This window comes from Meles meles, chromosome 1 (assembly GCF_922984935.1).
Source record: "Meles meles chromosome 1, mMelMel3.1 paternal haplotype, whole genome shotgun sequence".
NCBI lineage: Eukaryota > Metazoa > Chordata > Mammalia > Carnivora > Mustelidae > Meles > Meles meles.
In genome coordinates, this window is record NC_060066.1 from 19,362,838 (window position 1) to 19,387,593 (window position 24,756).

General features: G+C 43.6%; 1 protein-coding gene across 1 annotated transcript in view; it reads left to right on the forward strand.

The window, feature by feature from the left end:
• SNTB1 (syntrophin beta 1) overlaps positions 1-24,756 on the forward strand; it is a 236,160-nt gene that overhangs the window by 87,033 nt on the left and 124,371 nt on the right. The window contains exon 2 of the mRNA XM_046018798.1: positions 10,343-10,562. Within this exon, the coding sequence (XP_045874754.1) occupies positions 10,343-10,562 (220 nt within the window). The remainder of the gene's footprint in view (positions 1-10,342; positions 10,563-24,756) is intronic.

The window sequence follows — 24,756 nt, forward strand, 5'->3', positions numbered from 1 at the left end:
CCTAAAATGTTCATGGTTGGACAAACAGGACTCAGGCAGCAGCATTTGGCCGCATGGGGAGGCAGTGTAGAGAGGGCAAGGGAAGAGCTCGTTCCCTTTCTAGTGATCAGGACTGAATGCTTTGGAGCTGGGATGCATCCGTCCAGGTCCCAGCTTGTCAGTCACTGCTCTGAGACCTTGGGCAAGTCTCTCTAGCCTCCACGCCACACTTGCCTTGCTTGTAAGGTAGGCATAATAATAAACCTACTACATGGAATTGTTTTAAAATAAGCTAGTAGACCTCAGACATTTTAAGTGAGGCCCCATGCATAGTAAGTAGCCAATAATTGCTAGTTATTGCTACTTTTCTAAAGTTCCCGGGTTGAATCAGGCCCATTGCCTGTATGGGTAAAGAAAATGTCATTGCCAGGCTGATTTGTTTGCATGTGGCTCTTTCATGCTAGAATGGGATCGTTGTGACAGAGACTCGAAGGTCCACAGGCCCCGCCAAATTTTCTTTCTTGATTTTTCCAGAAAAAGCTTGCCAACCCCCATTCTACAGGATAGAGGATACGGACTTCTGACCTCCATCTGTTGCTTCTTTGTCTTAAAACCTTGGACAGGTGACAAATATCCTCTGGCCTCCTCTGCTAAGTTATAAGACTCCTCCCTAAGAACAAATCTGTGACAAATTCTATCCTGGAGATCCTATTAACATTGTCATTCATTTGCTTAACAATTCCATGTTTGACAGCCAGACATTGTGTTCATTGCTTGGATATAGATGTGAATACCACGTTTTCTTTTTCTCTAGTAAGCATTTACCATGTGCTCGACACAGTTCGGAACCCTCGGTGTGGCTTAGGTCATTTGATCCACCAGCAACTCTCTGAGGCTGGCACCCCCATTTATCCCCAGTTTACAGATGGACAAATGGAGGCTTTGAAAGAGTAAGGAAATGTAACCTCCCAGTTCATTGCCTGCCGTAGGTACAGAGGCAGGATTGGAAACTATGTACTGTGGCTCCAGACTCTGGAGTTTTAACTTCTCCTGTAGAGTAGTCACTCAGCTGTGAGGGCCTCCTGCTTGCACCAGAGAGACTTGTGTACAAATAAAGAACCGTGATGTGTAAGTGCTCAGGTGTGCATAAGATCATGACCACAGTGCCTTGCATGGCATAAGCCATCCCGTAACGTTTCTGTCCCGACGCTGCTGATACCAGGAGAGGTCACCAGGAGCTTCAGGTAGCCATATGTGGAGGTCTTGAGGTTTTACCTGAACTGAGGCTTACAGGATGCAGAGAGGAAAGTTTTCCAGAAAGATGTTTCCCTGCAGAAGAAACCACATGTGCAAAGAGCAGAGGCAGGAGAGAGAAAGCGTGCCATGTTCGGAGAATGAAAGATAATTTCTTCATGGCTGGTGTGTGAACTGTGGAGACTTAAGAGGGAGTCAGTCAGCTGAGATGACAAGACGTGCGCGGGAGCCGGCTTGTGAGGGGCTCTGTGTGAACTGGGGACAGACCCCAGTCCTCCGGGGTGTGTGTCCTTCAGAGCAGTGCCCTGTGTTTATCTGTTGGTTTGCTCGCTCCACCCAACCCCCGCACATCATATGAACACCTCATCATAGGCACCTCAAGGGTGGGCATCCAACCTCTCCTGCTGACTGGGATAATTCCAACACTCAGGGCCCTGCACGTAGCAGGAGCTCATTAAATGTTGTATTAATGGATAACCAGACCAGTCAGTGTGTTTCTGAGCCGTGCGAGGACTCATGGGTTAGGATAACCCCCCTGGGTCTCTGGAGGCATCTCTGGGGGCAAGAATCTTGCTTTGTTGAAAAATTAGGGCAGAACACATCGAATCACTGTACTATCTAAAATAGGGTAATTTTGAGATAGTAACTGTTGGCCTCCTATCAAAAATGTAAGCAAATTCATAACCAGTTTATCTTACTCCTGACACCACACATTATAACTCAGTACCATGTTGTATGTAAACAATGAATCTGGGAACACTGCGTCAAAAACTAATGGTGTATTTTGTGGTGACTAACATAACACAATAAAAAATAAATAAAAAATAAAACTCCAAACCCTCACCCAGAATGTCCTTATGACTTCACCAGCGACTTGGGGTCATCCTTCAAATGTCTCTTAGAATCCTACCTTGAAGGACCCCCTCCCCCAGCGGAAGGGAAGAGAAATAAATATTGGTAAGTGAATGAGAATAATGATCCTTCTAGACAACTCTGCAAACCAAAGAAAAAGTAACTTGAGTACATAATCTCCACATAGACTTCCTGTCACATGCGTCAGATGCCTGGAGAGTTTGGTTAAAAAGTCATAAGGTACATCTACCTAAGGCAGGAATGGGGCACACATTTTAACAGAGCTCTTTATGGGTGAAGACACAAAGAGCAAGATGAGGTAAGAAAAAATTTTTTTTTTTTTTTAAATATTGTCAGAAGAGGCAGCTTCCCAAAGAATTATAGAATGTTTGAAGGGTAGGGACCTCATTTCCCTGTCTTGATGGGTAAGGAAAATGAGGTCTGGGAGGGGCAGTGACTGGCCTGGGGCTGGAGAGCTAGTTAGTGGCAGAGCTGAAGCTGAAACTCTGGTCCCCAACTCCCACGGCCAGATTCTCTTGCCAGCTCACAACTCTGCCTCCCCTGAGGTTAGTATATCCAGAAGCTTTATTCCTTCCTTCAGCATTGCTTGGCCTTTTTGGAAATATTGATGATCTTCCTCCACTCCTTTCCTCTCTGAGATGGCCTACCTGTCCTCAACCTGAAACCTTCACCCGCAGTCCCAGTGCCCAGATTTCTTGCCTCGGGCTGGTCCCCTCTCGCCTTAATCACATTAGAAAATGCCCATTTTGTGTTCACCTCCCCCAGAGTAATGAAATATTTCTTTCCCTTCCTGTAATCTGGAAATCCTTTTTTTTTTTTTTTTTTTTTTTTTTTTTTGTCTGTCGTTGTTTCTGTTGTTATTTTTAAGAAGAAGATTTGCACATGTCGGGGGGACTCTCTGGCTCCTGAGAAACCAGCCTGGTTGGCAAGCTGATTGGATTTGCCTCAAGCATTTCCTCATTAGTAGCCTGTGTGTGCCTCTCCTTCCAAATGTCATCTGGCCGCCTCAACAAAGATTTAATTGTGGCAACTTGGGGCCTTCGCAAACTTGGGCTCTGCGGAAGGCTCTTTGGAAAGCCGCACCACTGCTCGTCCTTGAGATGACAAACCAGAAACATATTGAAAGTGACTTGGTGGATTATTGGTTTGAAGACCACTCCTTCTGGGCTCTTGTCCCCCTCCCGCTTTATTTTTTTGCGAGTGAAGATTGGAATGTTAATTGCTCCACCACAGTTTTTAAATTCATGATGCCCAGAAAGGGCATGGTTTATTAATTAGTTCTGATTATGAGCACCCTGAACTGGGGCCTGGCTGCGTCTTGATTGGTTTCAACAGCTCTTTGCCTGAAATTACCGTCTGTAAGCACATGGAGGTGTAATTATGCAAACACTAGCTCTTAAACCCTCTATTATGCGTACATATTACAATATCTTAAAAGGCATTTATTGAAATGCCATAGTTTAATAGTTTAGGCTTACAGAATCAAGTTCTCTATGTGACAGGCAATAGCCACTTAATTGGATATTTTCTTCCGTGCATAAAAATGTTGGCTTAAATACACACACACATACACACACATTCAATTAATTAAAAAAAAAAAGTGTGAGAAACAGTAGTACCTCGTCGTTAAAAGCATGAACTGTGGAGCCAGGCTGACTGGCTTTGACTCATGCTTCTGCCTTTTCTAGCCCTGTAATCTGGGGATATGACTTAACCCTTTCCTGTCACTACATCCTTGGTAAAATGAGGATGATTGCAGTACTCCCATCACGGAATTTTTATGAAGTTCTAATGAGTACACAAAAAACACTTAGCAGAGTTTCTGGAATCTAGTCATTGTGCTTTTTAATGGATCTCTCCAATGCATTTATTTGTACGGATGCGGTATAACATCTAGTTGTGATGGGCTGACAGAATTAGGGGCATCTTTGTGTGTAGAAACTGAGAGTCCTCCCCTAATATCTGTTCTCTTCTTCTTCTGCAGCAATAGCTTCCCTTCCCCACCAGTGCTTAGCTGGTTTGGCACCAGAGTTAAGAGTAAAATTTCTTTTCCTTCTAGACATGGCCCTGTGGCTAAATTCTGGTCGATGGTTTGTAAGCAGATAGAGTGTGTCGGCTTCTTAAGTGTTCTTAAGGGAGGAAGCGTGGTGTGTCCTACACTTCTTCCTACTTCCTGCTGATGGGAATTTGGTCAAAATGGCTGGAACTCAAGCAGCCATCTTGGATTATCAGATGGCAGGCTGGAGATGCAGAAAAGGAAGGGGGCAGAGGGCTGAGCTTCTGATAGCTTTAGGGAGCAAAGCTATCCTGGCAGCCCTTTTCTTTTGCTCTAGACTATTAGTAGAAGAAAAACAAACCTCTCTATCATTTAATACACTGTAATTTGGTACACCTGTTGCAGTCAGATCTGCTCTTTGGGTAACACTTTGCCTTCCTGAATTAGACTGTCCTCTCCTTATTTTGATTGCAAAGTGAGGAATTCTATGAAGAGGCTGAAGCACAAAGAACCAAGAAAAGGTTTCACACATGCTTTGTTTTCTGTTAGAGGCACTGCTTTACCACACCCAGGCATGACTGCACTGTTCTTACTCTCTGCTTGAGGGGAGAAGGGACTTAGCCTCAGGCCTCCATTGGTGATTAGAGAGGGACAGCTCAACAGTAGAATTTTGCTCATAACTGATGACCAAGCTTGTAGCAAGAAGGGATATTCTGACAGTTTTATTGTCAAGGGCCCACCAAAAGCTTTTGGAGAAATCCAGTGGCAATGTTCTGTTGCTTTCTTTGTTATACACAAAACCAAGTTCTCTTTTCTATACATGTCGACAAGAAGCAAGATTCCTGAACAAAGGGGCTTTATGCAGGGATGTGTTGTTGTTACCTGTTCTTCCTCAAGACTGCTGTGAAAATAGTTTGGTGATTTCAGCCTATCTTGTTCAGGAATGGTAATGATAATCTCTTTGTTTCCTTGTTGGTTTCCCCCTCCCCTTGAAATTGCAAACTTGTTTTCTGATGGTACCAGAGATCTCTGGACTCTATTTAGGGATTTGGCTGAATCTTCCTCACAAAACTTGTGAGAGGGAGAGGTGATAGCTAAACTTCTCAGAAGAAGCATGGATTCTAAGGAGAGGCTTAGCCTACTTGAGGTTGAAAGCAGGATGACCCCTTATTTCTCTTTGTCTTGACTGGGAAGAACATGGGTATTGCTTATCAAAGTTCAGTCAGGTTTCTTGACGTCATGGGTTGTTGTCTTTCCCTCAGGAAAATCCTTAGCTTTTGCCATATTCTCTTAACTTCTCGGGCTCCAGTTAGACATATGTTAGACCTTCTCACTTCATCCTCTACATTTCTGTTTAGTGTTTTCCATGTTTTTATATTTTCATGCTACATTCTGTAATATATCTTCTGATCTACAATTCACTAATTTTTTCATTGATATGTCTACCTATTGAAGTTTTAATTCTGGTTTGTTTATTATAATTATATTTATATATATAGCATATATATATATATATATATTATATATATAGCAATACTTATTATTTTGGCTACTACTACTAGATATTCTGGTTGGTTATTTTACTAATCTGTTAGGTCACTTTTTAAAAAATATTCTCTGGAAGGGGCACCTGGGTGGCTTAGTCGGTTGAGTATCTGACTCTTGATTTGGGCTCAGGCCATGATCTTGGGGTCTTGAAATCAAGCCCCATGTTGGGCTCCACGCTCAGCAGGGAGTCTGCTTGAGATTCTCACTTTCCTTCTCCCTTTGCCCCTCCCCCCTGCTCGCGTGCACGCGCTCTCTCTCTCTCTCTCAGATAAATAAATAAAATCTTGTAAAAAATAGTCTCTGGAAGATTCTCTCAGACTTTCCTTACATGGTAAACTTATTTGTTGCTTTGAAGTTTCTGTTGGGACTGTCACTGCTCTCAGTTATTTGTATTAGTTCTTGCTCATACTACCTCGTTTCTATGTGAACAACATTTTCTTAGAATTTATGCTGCTCATTGCCCTTGAAAGTGATTCACAGGGACTCTTTGAAGCCTAGGATAAATTGCCTTCCTCTAGAAGGGATTTGCATTTTGATTTTGCCAGTCCTCTAGAGAGTTGTCTAGCTTGGGACCTCCTTAAACCAGGTGCAAGATTAACTTAAGATCTCATGTCACCTATCACTTCCCTTACCCCTTTTCTAGGCTTACATTTTTTTTTTTTTTTAAACAGGGACATATTTCTTTGATCATCACACACGGACAGCATAGTCCTCAGCATATGATGAATGACTGGTGGATTTTAGATGAATGCATAAATCTTTAAATTATCATCCCTACTTTGTTAATGTATTCTGTCCTTATTTTTCAGTTGGTCAGTTAAAAGGATTACTATCTTGAATATCATTTCCAGTCCTTTCTTCAAGGTGTTGCTGCATCTTCTCTCTCTCCTTCATAAATTCCCCAAGTTCTGTGCCATACAGGAAGTGGTTACCTGGTTAGTATTTGCTTCTAGGCTAGGACTTGCCATACTTCCCATGCTTCTGCCCATAAGTAGATCAAACCATACATTTCTGGGATTCCTCATGCTTTCCATGGCTATTTTGAGTACAGCTCTGGGTACCTCTGGCAGTAACTCCCCATGGCTCTTAATTAGTGGGTCTACCTCTGCTGTCTTTTCCCTTTAGTACACCTGATCTTACTTTACCAGAGTTCTCTCTATAGCGAACCTCTGATTCTGTCATCGTCTCACTCATAGACCAAGACCACTGTGGATATCACCACTGCCTACGGAATAAAGTCCACAGCTATTAGCTTGTCATTTTTGCCTCCGTTATCAAGGTGGAGTAGCCATTATCGAGGTGGGGTAGCCTTCATTAAGGAATGTGATCTCTGGGAAGTCAGACTCCAGCTCCACCACTTACCAGCCGCATAAGTTAAACTTCTGTGCATGATTGTGCTGTGCGTTAAATAATGCTAGCCTTGGAAAGGATAATATATGTCAAGTTCCTGGTGTCCATCAGATTAAGAATAGCCTTCCACGACATTTCTTTTTAGCAGAGTCTGAAAGGAATAGCAACTTACTCTTTCATTGCTTGCGGATATGTGGATATTCAGAAAGTGAAACATCCCTTACCCATTTTTTCTCTGGACCTTAGTTGCCTTATAAATATGGTGGTGCCTTGAATAGTCGTTTTGAAGCTTAAATGTGGGAAGACATGTTAAGCCCCTGGTTCCATACATTGTTAGGTATATAAGGAATGTTGTTCTTTATTCCCCTTCAAACCGAGGCCCAACTTTCCTTTCTTATGGGACTGCAATATGATCTGTAAATCAGAGTACATTATATAAAAGAAGGACTGTTATTCCTATCTCTACTTTTTAAAGTCCTGTCTACCCTTTAAGGCCAAGTTCAAATGACACCTGCTTCGTGAATCATCTCTGCGTTCCTACTTTCACCACACTCACCCCCCTTTCATCTGGAAGAATAATAATACAACCAAAGGAGAGCCTTCAGATGGTCTCAGCCCATACTTCAATTTCCTGCATATAATAAGTCTATAATGCAAAGCTAAGCAGTGTTCTAGCTTCTACTAAAATGTTTTTAGAGGAAAAAAAAATTCATTGTCTTCAAAACAGTCTATTTACTCCAGCTTTGGACAGCTTATATATGTCCCCCTAAATTTTCTGCATTTGTTCTTAGGTATGTTTGTGTTCCTCTTTAAGTATATTGCCCAGGAATAAACAATATTCCTTAAAATACCCTGTCCTTTCTTCTTCTCTAACGGCACCTTGTGCTAACAGGTTTGTGGTGACCTTGGAGCTGTTTTCTCCTAATTGCACTTATATTCAGTTAAAACCCCGAAATCTTCTTTTCAAATATGTGTTGGTACTAAATGACATCTCCGTCTTGAATTAGTATGGCTATTTTTTTTTTATTTGTTTACTTACAGCATAACAGTGTTCATTGTTTTGGCATCACACCCAGTGCTCCATGCAGTACGTGCCCTCCCTATTACCCACCACCTGGTTCCTCAACCTCCCCCCCCCGCCCCCCCGCCCCCCCGCCCCTTCAAAACCCTCAGGTTGTTTTTCAGAGTCCATAGTCTCTCATGGTTCATCTCCCCTTCCAATTTCCCTCAACTCCCTCTCCTCTCCATCTCCCCATGTCCTCCATGTTATTTGTTATGCTCCACAAATAAGTGAGACCATATGATACTTGACTCTCTCTGCTTGACTTATTTCGCTCAGCATAATTTCTTCCAGTAGTATGGCTATTTTTGATACCTGTGGTCAGGTTCCCTAATACTTGTCCATATAGCTTGCATCTTGGTGTGTGTGGCTTTATTAAATTACTGTGACCCTAACTGGTCACTCACACACCTGGATTCAGTTTCCTTGTGAGTTCTTCCGGCATACTTTATTCCTGCTATAACACTCAGCTAGCTCATTCTGCTTTGGGCCGCCGTTTATGGATTTGTATGATGTCCCTGTCTTGGGTGGGGTTCCTGAGAAGCAGATCCTCTGTCTAGGGGATCAAGCAGTGACTCTGTAGCTTCCCAGACTTGCTGGCTTCTGTTGGGTCAACACCTGTTTTCTGGAACAGGTGGGCAGCTAAGAGTTGTTCTCAGCCAACACAGAGCATCTAAGAAAAACATGCTCAGGCTGTTGGAAGGGATCAGAGGGGACCCAGCAGCATCCACTAGAGTCACTCATGATTTTGAATTTGAGTATGGAAACTACCTGTTGCTTATTTTGGTAGGCTCTGTAAGCCTGGCTCCATGTCTTGCCCCATAAAGGTGTTAGTTTGTGGACTTGAATCATCAAAGATCTGGAGTAAATATCCTCCAGTGTGTACCCATTCCAGTCCACTGCCATTTGTAATAACAAATAGCGGTAAGGAACTTAGCCACACTCCCCTCTGCAGAGCAGCACAGAACCGAGCTGTGTGAGTGACAGGCAGAAGGATATGGAAGTTCATGTTGCACGTTCCAAGAGTCTAGTTGGCCTGTCAGTACAAAAGCTAAGGACCAAAGGCTTAAATTCAGAAGGGGCAAATAACTTCTTAAGCCCGAGGAAACATATCAAAGAGCAGACTTTGGGTCTGCTCCACTCAGCTCTGGACATATTTTTGTTTTTTAAAAATTTTATTAAAGTAATAGACGCATATTGGCCAAACATAAAAACGGTATAAATGGGTAATAAGTGAATAGTAAAGTCTACCTTTCCATCAGCTTGGCTTTTATTTCCACTCCCCAGAGCTAACTGCTGTTAACATATTCTTATGTTCCTATCTGGAAATGGTTATATATATGCAAGCCTATGTATTTATTATTGAGATACAAACGATTACAGTATGTGCACTTCTCTCTACCATTTTTAAACTAATAATAGATCTTGTAGGTAACACATCTAAATCTATCTCATTTGTAAAAAGGACTGTATAGATGTCTTACAGTTTATTATTTTTATTATGGACATGTAGGTTGGCCCTAGTGTTCAGCTCTTCAGAAGGTATTTTTGCTCTTACAAGTTCTTTCCATGCAAAGTAAGTATCCTTTTATGTGAGGGTTTTTTGTTGCTGTTGTTCATTTGTTTGTTTCTTTGCATATATGTTTTCTCAGCACCCTCAACTTGAAAAGCCTGTTCTTAATTCTGAATAGGGGCGTGGTTAGAGAATATGGCAACCAGAACCCGTGCTTCTGTATCGAATAATTATTTGTCTGTAAGCCCTATGCTTTCTCCTCCTCTGTCTTTCAGCCTCTTCACCAGAATGCATCTTAAAGTCAGAAAAGATAAAAGTTGCCATCATTGAAAAAAGCTGAAAGTAATTCTGAAGTTCAGGCCATTGTAATAGCAAGTTCTAAATACCACTTTGGGGGCGCCTGGGTGGCTCAGTGGGTTAAGCCTCTGCCTTCGGCTCAGGTCATGATCTCAGGGTCCTGGGATCGAGCCCTACATCGGGCTCTCTGCTGTGGCAGGGAGCCTGCTCCCCCCCACCCACCTACTTGTGATCCCTTTCTGTCAAATAAATAAATAAAATCTTTCAAAAATAAATAAATACTACTTTGATATAGAATTTAAATAACGGAAAAACTGTTTTGAGAGGACAAGAAATTGTGAGTCTTGTTCAGAATTTAAGAGGTTGGGTATCAGGAGCTCATCTAATGCAAGTTTCAGAAATGCAATCAGACTTTCCAGAAATTCAGCCGTGTGGTACTTTAAAAGCACTGTTGTTGTCTCTTTCCTTGCAGTAAAATACATGCGAGAAGCCACACCCTATGTGAAGAGGGGCTCCCCGGTGTCGGAGATTGGCTGGGAAACGCCTCCTCCCGAATCCCCTCGCCTAGGGGCCGGGTCCTCAGACGCCCTGTCATCCGCACAGCCCTGCTCCTTCCACAGAGATCGGAAGAACATCCCCCTCAAGATGTGCTTTGTCACCCGGAGTCTGGCCTCTGCTGACCCTGAGAACAGGTAAAGAAGGCCAGGGGTGTCCGGATCTCAGCCGCAAGTCGGCCGCTGAGGGTGTGAGGGCTGTGCTCGTGTTCTCCAGACACTCAGCAGGTCCCAGAGAAAAGTCTGAAAGGGCCCCGCCGAGACAATGTGTGTGTTCAAGCCACGGCCGGCCTCCCTCTCTTCATCCTTTTTCCTTCCTTTTATCCTCATGACTCATCTGTGTGCTGAGCTTTGCTTCTGGGAAGAGTTAAGAATAGGAGTCAGGATCCTAAGTTTGTCTTCCCTGGTTGCTAGTGTAGGTGACTTTGGGCAAGTTTGGCAAACCAGTAACCCTGTTTTGTCATCTGTAAAATGGGAATCATTGAAATAGATATCTCACTGAGCAGGAAAACCATCACAAATAAGGTAATAATATGTATTATTAACGTCAGGTAGTAGTAAGCACGTCAGCACCCCCGGACCTCGGTGCCCTTAGCTGTGTACTCGGAAGTCTCCAGGAGAGGATCCTTAATGCCGTTTTCTGCTCTAAACCTCTCTCTTGCTCAAGAGAGAAAAAGGAGTGGCTTTGATCCAACCCTGGAGTGATGTTTCTCGAAGTCCATACGTGATTTCTCATGCCATGGGAGAGATACATCACCTAGTTTGTGGTGATTATAAAAAGTTTAGCGAGACAAGCAAATATTTGGGGTCCCTGTGCCCCTAGATATCTTACTTTAGCTCCTTGGAACAAGGAAACATCTATCTGGGAGGAAAAATAAGAGATATGTGGAGGAGAGGGAGCGGCATGGAGCCAGCAAATGGGGAATCTTGGAGATCTTGGCATCTGCATTCAAGTGCTAAAAATAGGGACAGCTCCATTGGCCCTTATTTGTAACATGTGTGGGACAGCTGCAACCCACCCGAGCAGGATGTAGTTGGCTCCGTCCTGAGTTGCTGATGGGGAAAAGCCAAAGGGAATAGAGACAGGGAGGAAGTTACCTCCTTGACTCGGACGGAGCTCAGAGCTTTTTTTTGCTGTCTTCCTAATAAGCCCACTCTAAGGAAGCCACTAGCCTTTCTGACTCCAGCGGCTGCAGGATCTAGCCTGCTCCCCTCCCATACCAGTTATGTCTGCCCAGGGATGTGAGCTGCGGTTGCAGGAGAGAGAGGGGAGTGTCAGCCAAAGAGGAGTCAGAGCAGGCAGACTGGAAAGGATTCTGTGAAATTCTGCCATGAGCTACTCCAGCCTGCTCTCTGTTTTGTCCTGCCCGGTGTCTGCTGATGTCCTGGACCTGCAGCTGGATGTTCTGGTCACTCTGGGCCTGATCTTCCCTGGTCTCCAGGCTACCCCATCAGACGAGTCCTTTCTTCCAAGAGTCTGATGTCTAAGGTGTCTAAAGATCTGGTGCATTCATAATTTACCGAGTACCTATCTCGTGCTGGGCATTATGCTAATTACTTCAAACTAGAGGCTGCCAAGTGGCCGCCGACAGGTGTACCCAGCCCACAGATATGGCCTGTCCAGTGTTTTAAAGAAATTGGAATTACTTACTACATCAAATCATTGGGAAATTTCACATGAGAAAGCCAGATTTCTGCTTTTCTAGAACCGTGGAAAGATCTGGTGAGATTATTTGGCCCATGTTGCTGCAGGCAGGTTTCCGATCTGCGGGAGCCCAGTAGAGGCTTCTCCTTGTATAGGGGGATGGACTCCTTGTCCCTCCTATTGCTGTACCCTTGGTTGTGGGGTGGGGTGGCGGATTCTGTTAGCTACCTGCCTGTTTCTTATTATCTCCTGTCTGGTCCTTGAATCTGTGACTCCACTTGGCCCTCTTAATGGCCCTCTGAGTTTCGCTTTGTCCCTATTCTGTAGATAAAAAAACAGAGGCTCAGCTATATAAGTTCCAAACATCCTAGACCTAATACATGGTTTTCCTGGGTTTTAAATGCAGGCCTGTTGTGTGGGTGAGACTGTCAGCTTGCCAATACCAGAAAAATGCAGAGACTAGAAAATGTGGAGTATTGTAGAAAAGATTCATGCCTGGGGAGAGAGTTTAAGTCAATGATTTCTAGGCTGTGGACTTTATGCTATAACTCCCTCCTAAGGCACTGAATTCTGTTTGAAAGAATATTCTGGGAGACATCAGGTCTTGGCTCAAACATTGGAGACTTCCATCTATTAAGCCAGAAGAAGGAATGTATTTTTAAAGTGTTATATCCGTGGTCTTCGAGGCCACCATTGATGGGAGGTACGGAGGGCACTCTCCTGCCAGGGTGTGAGAACCATAGGGCAAGACTGAAGATGGGAATCCAGCTAAACCAGAGCGTCCGAAGGGGACTTGCGTCCGGACAGACCCAGAACTGTGGATAAGGAGACTGACTTCTGACGTGTATATGTGTATCGAATCACCATGCTGTCCACTTTAAAGATCTTAACATTTTGTTAATTATACCTCAGTTAAGCCAGGGACCGGGTGACAAAAGATCATGGTTTTAGGTGAGTCTTGACCCTGGTTGAGGAAGAGAAGAAAGGAAAAAGGAAACAAATATTTTATGGAACTCTGGTTCCATACTGGGCCAAGTGCAATGTACCAGTCAGGAAGGCGGACTCTGCAAAACCCGACTCAGGGCTGAGCCCAGGACACGCCTAGCACAAAGTGGTTTTAAAAAGGCGAAAGCCAAAGAGATGGGCAAAGCGTTCAAGGCAAATGCAAACTAACAGCGCTGACAAAAGGTACCAGTTTTGATCTGGATACATGATAAGGAAAAGTGCAGACTGAAAGCACGAAACAGGACAAAGGACAGGTTGCTGCTAAAGGCCAGGGTGCACGAGGAACATTGACCACTTGTGATTGCGCACCAAATAACCCAGCAGTGGCCTTTGCAGCAGAAACTGTAGAAGATGCAAGACGAAATAGAAATGTACTAATAGCAGGTAATTCAACACACTCCGTCCAAGTGGACAAAAGGTCAGTGATTATACAAAAGACCCAAATAACATAATAAGGGAGATAGGGATCCATCACAAACTTTGTACACTGATAACAAAGAATACATTTTCATTTCAAATCCCAGACAGACCATTGACGAAATTAACTATAGATTAGCTCACCAAAAAATGCAATAAATTTCCCGAGTTGGAATACCGCAAACAGCATTCTCTGAGGATAGTGGAATCAAAGGAGAAAATTACTTGCAAAACCAAGGCACAGAAAGCCTTTCTTCTTGGATTTTTAAAAGCTCTTTGTGAAATATCTCTTGGGTCAAAGGAGAGATAGAAACTGAAATTGTAACATTTCTTAAAAGCTGAAAATAATGCATATGTTAACCATGAAAGAGAAAGAAGGAGAAAGGGGGAGTCGACTCTGCAGTCAGCAAGATCCACGAAGGAATTTGGGTTCTGCCACTTGCGTGTGATTTTAAGCAACTATCTCATTCAGTCTAAGTTATGACCCTGGGTTGTACGTACTCTAATCTCTATTTTATAGACAGTGAAATTTAGTTCAGAAATGAGAGCTGAAACGGGCGGTAGATGTAGGGTTCCAACAGGAAGCCCAGGTTCTTAATCATGATACCCTAGTTCCCTATGACTTTAGCACCCGGCAGGACAGTTCACCTGAACCATAGGGACAATGGCCAGGACTTAATGGGCTCCTGGATGCTAAAACCTGAGCACCGATGACAAATGCCACAGCATCTTGGGGCTAATTCCCTTGGCTGGTGACACACAGCTACTTAGAGTTGCATTAAAAACTCCAATATTCAATTTCCCAAATAGAAACAGCCATAGAACAGCAGGCAGGATTGCTGCTTTTTCTATGGAAAAGGTCACCCAGCAGGCACCAAATCCACAAGAATATGTCACTGCCAGTGGTTGTCAATGATTACAACACTTTAAAAAAAATTCTGCTTCATAAGTACCTCGTTGTTCATATTCAGCTCTTTGCTGCCCTAGTCCAGGGCTATATCCCCCATTCTGTAGACTCTTTGGACCTATTCCCTACCAGGCGCTTCCTTTCTAACTTGCCCCTTCCCCATCCTCTACCATCTACCCTACACCCAGCTAGCCAAGGGGGTTTGAAACACTCAAGAGTTATCCATTTGCTCAAGACAGCTCCCTGTCCCCTTCACGAATCTCAAAACTCCCCAGTATTACCTAAAAACCTTATGAGGATCTAGATCTTCCCTAAGTCTCCAGTTCCACCCATGTCATCATGTATGGCCCAGCCACCCTTAAATAACTCACTTCCTTGACAATTTCCCAGTCACCTTTTAAAATTCAGCATAGGTGAGACACTGGTCCCACTCTCCCTTGTGTGTAGATCTGTCGTGGCACCTTTATAATGACTTGAGATTTTTTTCCCATGTGCCTACCTAGATCTTAAAGTCATTAAGACCCTTGAGGCCTGGAACACCCTTGTTATCATTTGAAAATCTCAGCTTTCGAGAACATTGCTTGATACAAAGCAGGCATTCAAAAATATATGATATGTTCATGATAAATGGCAGATTCATCTGTCCATTTTCGGGATTCTTAGCTTCTCAAACTTTAAAAGAAAAAAAAAGGTCCACTAAATAACCTTGAGAATAAAACAACAAATAAAAATGCAGTTCTAGGGGTGCCTGGGTGGCTCAGTGGGTTAAAGCCTCTGCCTTCGGCTCAGGTCATGATCCCAGCATCCTGGGATGGAGCCCCACATCGGGCTCTCTGCTCAGCAGGGAGCCTGCTTCCCCTTCTCTCTCTCTACCCACCTCTCTGCCTGCTTGTGATCTCTGTCTGTCAAATAAATAAATTAAAAAAAAAAATGCAGTTCTATCCTGCCAGGCTCAGCAAACTTAAATAAACCAGAACAACCCAGTAGTGAATTTTGTTCAAGTAATAAAACCAGTATGGACTTTCAAGGCAGCCTAAGCAGTGCATTCTCTCCATGCAAGAAATTAAATTGTCACCAAGGTTATCAATACAAGAGATGCTGACAGACCTTAAGAAGTGTATTTTAGGGCGCCTGGGTGGCTCAGTTGGTTAAGCGACTGCCTTCAGCTCAGGTCATGATCCTGGAGTCCCAGGAACGAGTCCTGCATCCGGCTCCTCGCTCAGCAGGGAGTCTGCTTCTCCCCCAGGCCCTCTCCCCTCTCATGCTCGCTCTCTCACTCACTCAAGTAAATAAAGAAAATCTTAAAGAAAAAAAAGAAGAAGAAGAAGAAGAAGAAGCGTATTTTAGACAAGAAAGCTGGAAGTCACTCCTCCTGGGATCAGGAGAGCCTTGCCAAGGTGGCCATTATGGAAATTACTATATTAACGAGACCCCCTCCCAATTTCCTTTGGGCTGTTCCTAAGGGCACGGGACTCCCCCAGGTAGATGCCCCCTCCCCTTGTGTTCACCCAATCTGATTCCTGATGGGGATCAGAATATTGGATTTCATTTTTGCTCATCAAATTAAATCACTTTCTACTCTTGGCTCCCCAGCATTGCTCCCATATCACCTTGTTCTGAGTCTTAGATAGTCCTGAGTGTTTTAGTTTCACGTCCGTAAAGGTACCGTCTTTTGGCGACCACCAGAAAAGAGTAATTATTTTACCATTTTAGCCTTATTTCCTCCTTTTCCCATTGTTTGGGAGTGCACTGTTGTCTCCCTCACCCAAAGCTTATGTAGAGTTTTCAACCATATTCTTTAAACTTGGAATATTATTGAAAAGACTCCTCCGTTAGTCCATCCGGGAATGAGGAGGATTCACACAGTTCTCCTCCCCATCTTCTCTCCATAGTAAATCCTTGCTTGTGAAAAGGGCTTCTCTTAAGAGGCTCATGCAGTGTGTTCTTTCTTGGTTCTGTTTTCTCAGATGGACAGACTGTGGTGGACTCATAATGGAAAGTATTGCCAGCGTGCCATGATGGCATTGCATTTTGCATTTTGCAAAGGGAAAATATAAAATCAATTTACAGTGGCGCTATGGTCAGTGGACACAGTTTCAGTGTCAAAACAGAGGCCCAAATTAACCACCTGCTAACATCAGTGAGTAAAACTCTGGAGTTGAGGTTAGAATAGAGGAGTTTGAATCCCAGCTCTGTCACTTAGTCCTTTAACTTTAGAGAAGTTACCAAATCTCTCTGATTTCTGCCTTCCCTATGTATACAGTATGTTTGCTAAGCTGACCACATTAAACTATTGTGACGATTTGGTGCCACTGTAGATAGCCCACTAATTCCGGGCAGCATAAATGTGCTATGAATGCAACTTTCTTTTTCTTTCTTTTTTTTTTTTTTGAAGATTTTATTTATTTGACAGAGAGAGATCACAAGTAGGCAGAGAGGCAGGTAGAGAGAGAGAGAAGAGGAAGCAGCCTCCCCGCCTAGCAGAGAGTGCGATGTGGGACTCGATCCCAGGACCCTGAGATCATGACCTGAGCTGAAGGCAGAGGCTTAACCCACTGAGCCACCCAGGCGCCCCATGAATGCAACTTTCAATCAGAGTACCTCAGTCCTGGGTACAAGGGGAGGAAGAAGGGTTTTGTTTTGTTTTGTTTTGTTTTCCCCCAGAAGAAAGGAGTTTCCAGGTCACTTCCCCAAACTGTTGAGTAGAGATTATTTCGTAAGACATTCTTTCACAGAGCTTTTTATCTTTTTGGGATTTCTGGTTCTGTGCAGGAAACTCAATCCAGTTTCCCAAGTCATGGGTTTGTAGACCCTTAACTGTCATTTATGTATTGAACTCCCAAGTCCTCAGCCCACCCCCCACCACTACTGACCAACTACCTGCCATGATCCCACTCCACTCTGCTTTCCAGGGATGCCTTACGATCAGCTTGAATAATACTCACCACTGTTGTTTTCAGTCCCTTATCATCCACCTTTTTTTTTTTATTGACATCTGGGAGTTTCCTTTTCTTTTTTTGCAAGCTCAGTAGTACATTAAAGCCCAAACAAGCAAACTTTTCTTATTACATCTTATATAGTATATCCAGGTATCCATAGCAGACGGGTTTCTGAATTTGTGTAGGCCACCATGGACCTGGACGCTTCCTCACATGGCTAGGTTAAACTTTTACAATCATGTATAAAACTAAAATCAAACAAACAGAAAATCCCATGAATATTATCTTTTGGATGATCTACCACTTTTATTAGAAAGTGCCAACTTCCCTCTACCACCAGGAGCACAATTTTGGTCATGCTTATACATCTGTCTGTATCTGTCTCTTACCTCTGTCCGACTGTCTATCACCTCTGTTTACTACAGCCTCTATTACATATCTGTCATCTGTCTCTTCTTGCTTCTTACCTAGATGACCACTAAAATAAAATGAAATATTTTTATTCCAGCCAAAAAATGAAATATTTTTATTCCTCTAGAAAGGTATGCATAAAAAGAGATACGACCTCAGTATTTGATGCAACAGTGCTCACGTTCTGCTTTTGAGAAATTCAGGAAGTGAAATACACAGTAATAAGTTCAACAGTTTGTTTAAAGGTGATTGGGAAGGGAGAGCTCAGAGAGGAAGGGCTGAATTAGTAAAAAATCTGAAAAAGGAATTGTCCTAAATAGTTGTGTTCTTTTTAAAATGTACATAGTTAGGCAAAGTAAGGGGACATGGCTTTAGCATTCATAATAGTCCTAAGAAAATAAAAAAGACACTCCTTTTCAAAAGTTAGTTTATTTTTAAAGATTTTATTTGTTCATTTGTCAGAGAGAGAGAGAGAGAAAGCACAAGTAGGGGGAGCAGCAGGCAGAGGGGGAAGCAGGGTCCCCACTGAGCAAGGAGCCGGAAGCAGGACTGGATCCCAGGGCCCTGAGGTCATGCCCTGAGACAAAAGCAGATGCTTAACTGACTGAGTCACTCAGTTGCCTTCAAAAGTTATTTAAAATGACAGTTGAAATGCTATTAAAACAATAAAGAGAGTTTAAAAAATCAAATAGGTCTAAAAGATTTATTGTTAAAAAGCAACGGGTGTTTATCATTCATTTTGAAACCTATTTGTAAACTAATCAAGAGGTGCATATCTGAGGTCTCAGAGATTTTTTCATATTATGTATTTGGCAATGTCCTGCTCGGTTTTCTTTCTCCCTGCATCCCCTGTTGTGCAAAGATGACCTCTTGCATTGATTTTCTAAGTCTTTCTTTCTCTTTTACCTCTGTCACTTTTTTTTTTTTTTAACTTTATTTTTGGGACCTTTCTCATGAACATAGTGTGTTTAAATTTCAGCTATTATGTTTTAGCTTATTATTCTCTGAGTGTTCCTTTTTAAAGGAATTTTGTTCTTGTCTTATAGATATTGTATTTTCCTCTTATGTGTTGAAGACGGTTCATTAGCTTTGTTTTCTTTGTGCTTGTTGTCTCTCCTGTTGTTGTTATTTTTTTGTCTCTGTTTGGATCTTCATCGGACCTGCTGGAGTTTTCCTCAGGTGTTTGGTGATCCTTTCTATCTGCTCGTTTTTTACACTGAGGGATGAAGAAACCTATTGGAAACTCTGTTGGGGGAGAGGGATTATCAGTTGGTGGAAATTTGTATACAGTTACTATTTGGGAAGTCAGCTTTACCAAGAGACCTCTTCCAATTCTGCAGATGTTGGTGTTTGGAACTTTGGTCTGGGTCCATTGAATTACTTAGGAGAATTATCCAGTCTTTGGGTGGATTCAACCAGGACAAAGCTTTTTGAGAGTCCCACCACTCAGCTTGCAGACCTCACATAGGACCTTGTTTCCAGCCCCGCATCACCCTTAATTCTCTCTCTCAGAAGGTTCCAAGCCCCTGCAGGTGTCCAGAACCAGGAGCTCAAACTTCTCTAGAATTCTAAAGCGAATACAAGCCCTTCAAGTTGTAATGTTCTTGGCTCCTTTTTCACTCTGCATTTGGTCACTGGGCTGTCTGTCCTCAGACGCTGTCTCATCCATTGCTGTCTGCCCTCCAGACACGTGGTGAGCACTCATTCTCTTGGGCTTAGATATATTTTACTGGGATCTTTTAAGGGAGTGGAGATGAACACGAATGGCCAAGTCACTATGTTCCCCCCCCAAAAGAACCCTTGCATGATTTGCATCTTTGTATACAACAGAGTGCACAAAAGGCTCATTTTAATGAGCTTAAAAAACATCTTCCTAGCCTTGTTATTTTTAAGAAAATCTGTTCCCTCCATAGATAAACTTGAGTATTCTTCCTAATTATCATATATTTTTAATCAGTGGGAGATAAATTAGTAAGGTTTCCCTGGCAATGATAAGCTAGTAAAAAGGGGCATTTAACCATTTTTGGGTAGCCTTGAGAAAAGGAGTTGAGGAGAATGCTTACCAAGCATGGTTCCATGATCTCATCAATACCCGATAAGATGAGTTCATTTTAGTTCTTTCCCGTGCCTCAAAGCACCATTCCAGGAAAATCTCAGTTGCCCCTCTTCTAAGAGCATTTCAGAAGGTTGAACTTGACCATCTGGGAGCTGAGAGACTTTTGCTAATGTTGACTCTAAATATTTAGGTCTTGGTCCTTTGCTCTGGATACATTAATTGAACTCCATTTGGTTTGCAAAAAGCTGCCCCAGGATTTTCCAGCTGAGATAATGAAGACTCAGAAAATAACCCAGTGCTCTAATGCAGGCATCTTCCATTCATCAGGTATCACCTGCCGTGGGATGGATAGAAGAGGGTGAGAGGGGGATTCACAGAGCAAGCCCTCCCCTCCTTCCTCAGCTCACACATGTAATTTTACTTGCCTCAGCGTGGATGGTTTGGGGGCACAGAGAGGCATAGATACATTTAGACAATATCTACTTAGGCATACATTTCCTGTGTCTGTAGACAGACACCTTCTTTGCTCCTAAACAATACTAGGATAGGAATTTTCACATTGCTGCGCCATCTAGCCTGGTTGAGATTTCTTTCATTTTCTTAAATTTCAACGTTTTGATGGAGAGTCTTGACCCTTCGGTGTTTTGGCTAGGTCCTGAGCCACCGCAGTGGCAGAGTGCTTGCCCTGACTCACCTTACTATTGGGGGAGGGGGTGTGGAATGTGTGCAGGCAAGCAGGCAGTTACAGAACAGACCCTAAAAGGCGAGGCAGAAGGAAGGACGCTCTGGAAGCTCCTGCACGGGCACACTACCTAATCCAAAGTTCTGTTTCTGGAGGGGGATGGCGGGTGGTGATTGTCAGAGGAAGTGATGTCTGTGCCGAGACGTAAATAATAAAATAGAAATTAGCCAGATCCAAGGTTGGGGAGGGCAGACAGAGAGGGTATTCTTGGCAACAAAGATAATAATAGGTCTAGGCACCGAGGCAAGAAAACGCATAGCGCTGTTTAAGAACTGGAAGTTCCGTCTCTTTGGAGCACTCCATGGGAAGAATGTGTCTAGTGTCTGTGGACATGGTCGCGATCAGAGCTAAGCCATTCCGTGTAGACGGGAGACTGAAGGCTGGGGGAGCAGTCAGAGGGCTACTGCAGAAATGGAGGTGAGACATCATCCCGCCCTGTACTAGAGCAGAGCAGGAGCACTACAGAGAAGTTGGATGAATTGGAGAGATTTTAAGGACCAAAATCTGCAGGAGTTCCTGATAAAATGGGCTTCAAGGCATGAGGCTAAAGAAGGCCAGAAGTAGTTTTGCTCTGTCACCCGTGGACATAGAGCTATGGTCAGTCATCCCTGAGTCCTACTGCTAGATGCTTACACGGGCGTTCAGTGGAGGGACCAAGGACAGGTGTATTGCGGTGGAGGGTGGGAGTCGCTAGAAGCACAGGACAAGTTTCAGCCTTTGGAGATACTGCCTTGATTGAGAGTCAGAGTCTAATTGTCTTTTGATGGTCTTATGTCCCTGCCTGGATTCTCCAGTATGGCGAGAGGATCCTGCATTTCTTCTGTACTTGCCCTCCTTCTTAGAACAGTATGGAGGAGTCACTCAGTAAATACCGAATGGCAATGGCAGTGATGCTAGGCAGGGTGGCTGGTGTCCCTCCTGAAGGGTTAACTGAAGAGTGTTTGGTGAAGGGACCATTTCCAGAAGGGCAGGTCGTATTCGTGGAACCAAGGGCACATGGAGACGCACCCAGGGCTCAGCCACCATGGGACTCACTCAGCTTCTGCCCTGGGGCCGGAGCAGAGAGAGAAACTCCTGCCCTGGTGAGGCCTGGAGCCCTGAGAGGTGCACCGAGACCCAGAGAGGGTTTGGGGCATGGCTGTATCCCTCATCTACCCCCCTTCTGCCCTAGGATCTGCTCTTGGCGCTTCTGATGGCTGCGTACGACTGGACGCCAGAGTTGAGGGAGCCCAAGTGACATGCTGGGTAGAGTTGTACTTACAGCACTGAGCAAGGCAAAGCAGGGCAGAGAACAGATCTGGAGGAGGCAAAACCAGAAAAGCATATTTACATGGAGAATGGGTCTAATGTATATGCAACAAGTGATAACTAGTTATGAGAAAAAGGTGGTTTAAGTCGAACATTCATTTCCTGACCTTGTTGGATAAAAACATCTCGGACAGCCCCAAATCCATATTTATAGGGTCCCGCTACATAAAAGGTGTTATGCTTCTTCTAGAGTTTTGATTAAAATTTTTTTTTTAAAGATTTTATTTATTTGAGAGAGAGGAAGAGAAAGAGCACATCAGCAATGGGGGTAGTGGGGAGAGGGAGAGGGATAAGCAGGCTCTCTGCTGAGCAGGGAGCCCAACCAGGGGGTTCGATCCCTGGATCTTGGCATCATGACCTGAGCCAAAGGCAAATGCTTAACCGACTGAGCCATCCACCGCCCGGATCAAGATTTCTTTTAGGCACAGTGAAAAAGAGAAAAAGCCAGATGACTTCATTCCAGGTGGGAGCTGCAGACCGGCCCGGCGGCAGGGAGTGGTTAGGGCGCCTTCGCCAAGAAATGAGTGGCTTTCCTGATGGATGGTTGTCCTCTCCTCGGAAAGCAGACGTGCAGCGGGAGTGTCCCGTTCCATTAGGACAAAGCTGGGGAACGGGGGTGGAGTGCTGCCGTCACCGCACCGAGCCGGTTTTAACAGTGACACTGCCATAGACACACGGAGAAGTGAGGAGAGGAGGGAGTCGGTTTGTGCCGCAACTGTTGCTCAGTGGCGTGAAAACTGCAAAATGCTTTTAATGCTAATTTTCTCTCATCTAAAATGCCAAATCATTTACCCTGAATAGACACACTTGCAATTGGAATGTGGTGCCTTTCTTCCCCTTAGAATAAAACCCTGTCCTCCACCTCTGTTATGAAACACACAGGAAAGGCCAAATAGTGCAATTTGGTTTTGTTTCCTGTACTATTAAATATTCAGGCAATCAGAAGATGTTTCCTCGTGTTACCTGGAAACAAAACACTAGATCCAGCAGTTCGAATTCTGAGAGCTGGTTTTCTCTGGCAGAATTTTTTGTGGGACGTGTTATGCAATCTGGAGATGATTGACTTTCAGGCCAGGCCAATCTGAGTTCCTTGCTAGCTCTTCTATAAATTATCTGCGTGACTTTGGTCAATTTACATCCCTTCTTTGAATTTTTTAAATATATAAAATTAGGGAGATAGTGTTTCTATGCATGTACTGTTTTAAGGATTAAATAAGGTACATACCTAATGTCTTAGACTGAAGTAGGCACTTAGCAAATGGCAACCTCTTCCCGTTTACTCTTTTACTCTATTCTAGAAATTTCCATTTCTCAAAAGGTCACCAAAGGATTCTTTCAATGGCAGGAAGATGTGTTAAGCATTTTTTAAGATAGTTTTATTAAGTGCTGGGAAAACCCTGGGTAAAATACTGAGTTGAAAAGTATACGACAGCTGTTGGGACAGATGAAAACCACAGCGTGACTTCATACGTTTCTCTGTCTGATGCCGCAGCCGTGGGAGCTGGCAGCTTGAAGAAGTGGGTCAATTTGCAAGTAGTATCTTTAGATTAATTTCTCCAGGAAAGACGGAGACAGGGTTTGAATCACTCAGCAGGGGTGGAATTTTACCACAGCCACACAAGTTTTTTAGAAATACTCCAGTAAGCCTTGATGGCAGAATTCACCAGGCTGCAGTCAGATACGCAGAGAAGGAGAGGGACAGATAAAACAGCATGCATGAACCAGCATAGGAACTGGAAGCCACATTTCTCTTGATGCCGTACTCCTCTCAGAATCCTGTGGACCTCAGTTGCTACTAGGCTTCCAGGCTTCCCGAGTCTATTACCATTAGGTATAGTGCCCAGAGTTAGAATAGTACTGTTCTCCAGCAATGGAGAACATGGGTTTCAGTCATTTTTTGGTTCTAGTTCTACGATCTTTCTGCTGTGTTCCATCCATGTTTTCTTTTTAATCCTTCTTAAAATGGGAAGTACACCATTTTGAGACAGATGCTTATAGCTTTTGAGGTCTTGGAAAAGAGAGAACTAACTAGTAATACCAGCCCTGAGCTAAGTGAACTAACCAAACCATTTATAAACCAGTGTTCGGAGTGGCTGAGAACTAATGAACTGTAGCTCTCTTAGAATTCTGCGTGTTGTAGTGGAACGAGCTCGTGGCTTTGAAAAGCGAAAGACCTAGGTTTAAATCCTGGCTGTTTGTGATCTTGGGCACCCAGTTTTAACCCTATAAGCCCCAGTGAATCCATCTGTAAATAAGAAAATAATGAAAGCATAGTAAGAGCCACTCTTCAGAGTTTTTACACAGATTAGATGTGCTCAAGATGAGGGGTGTAGGGGTGCCTGAGTGGCTTAGTCGTTAAGCGTCTGCCTTAAGCTCAGGTCATGATCCCTGGGGTTGATCCCGAGTCATGATCCCCGGGATCGAGCCCCGCATCAGGCTCCCTGCTCCGGGGGAAGCCTGCTTCTCCCTCTCCCACTTCCCCTGCTTGTGTTCCCTCTCTCGCTGTCTCTGTCAAATAAGTAAATAAAATATTTTTTTAAAAAAAGATGAGGGGTGTATACCATCTTGTATAAGGTTGGTTATATCGGGGAATATATAAAGTCACTGAATGGAAAGGTGTACTTCCGGGAATGTGAATTACTCTGTGAATTTCGGGAGAACAGAATTTATTACAGAATTCATTCCTATGCATTGTAAAGCTATAATGTGAGATTTAAAACAAATTTTTGCCTGCAGTTATTTCCGCTCAAACCTAGATTCCCTAAAAGTACAAGTTCACTCATTTCAACAATTAAGAGTTCTCAGAAAGTTGCTGGAGGAGTTCATAACTTCTATTATATATATAATAATATATGGTAAATGGGGGCACCTGGTTGGCTCAGTGGGTTAAGCCTCTGCCTTC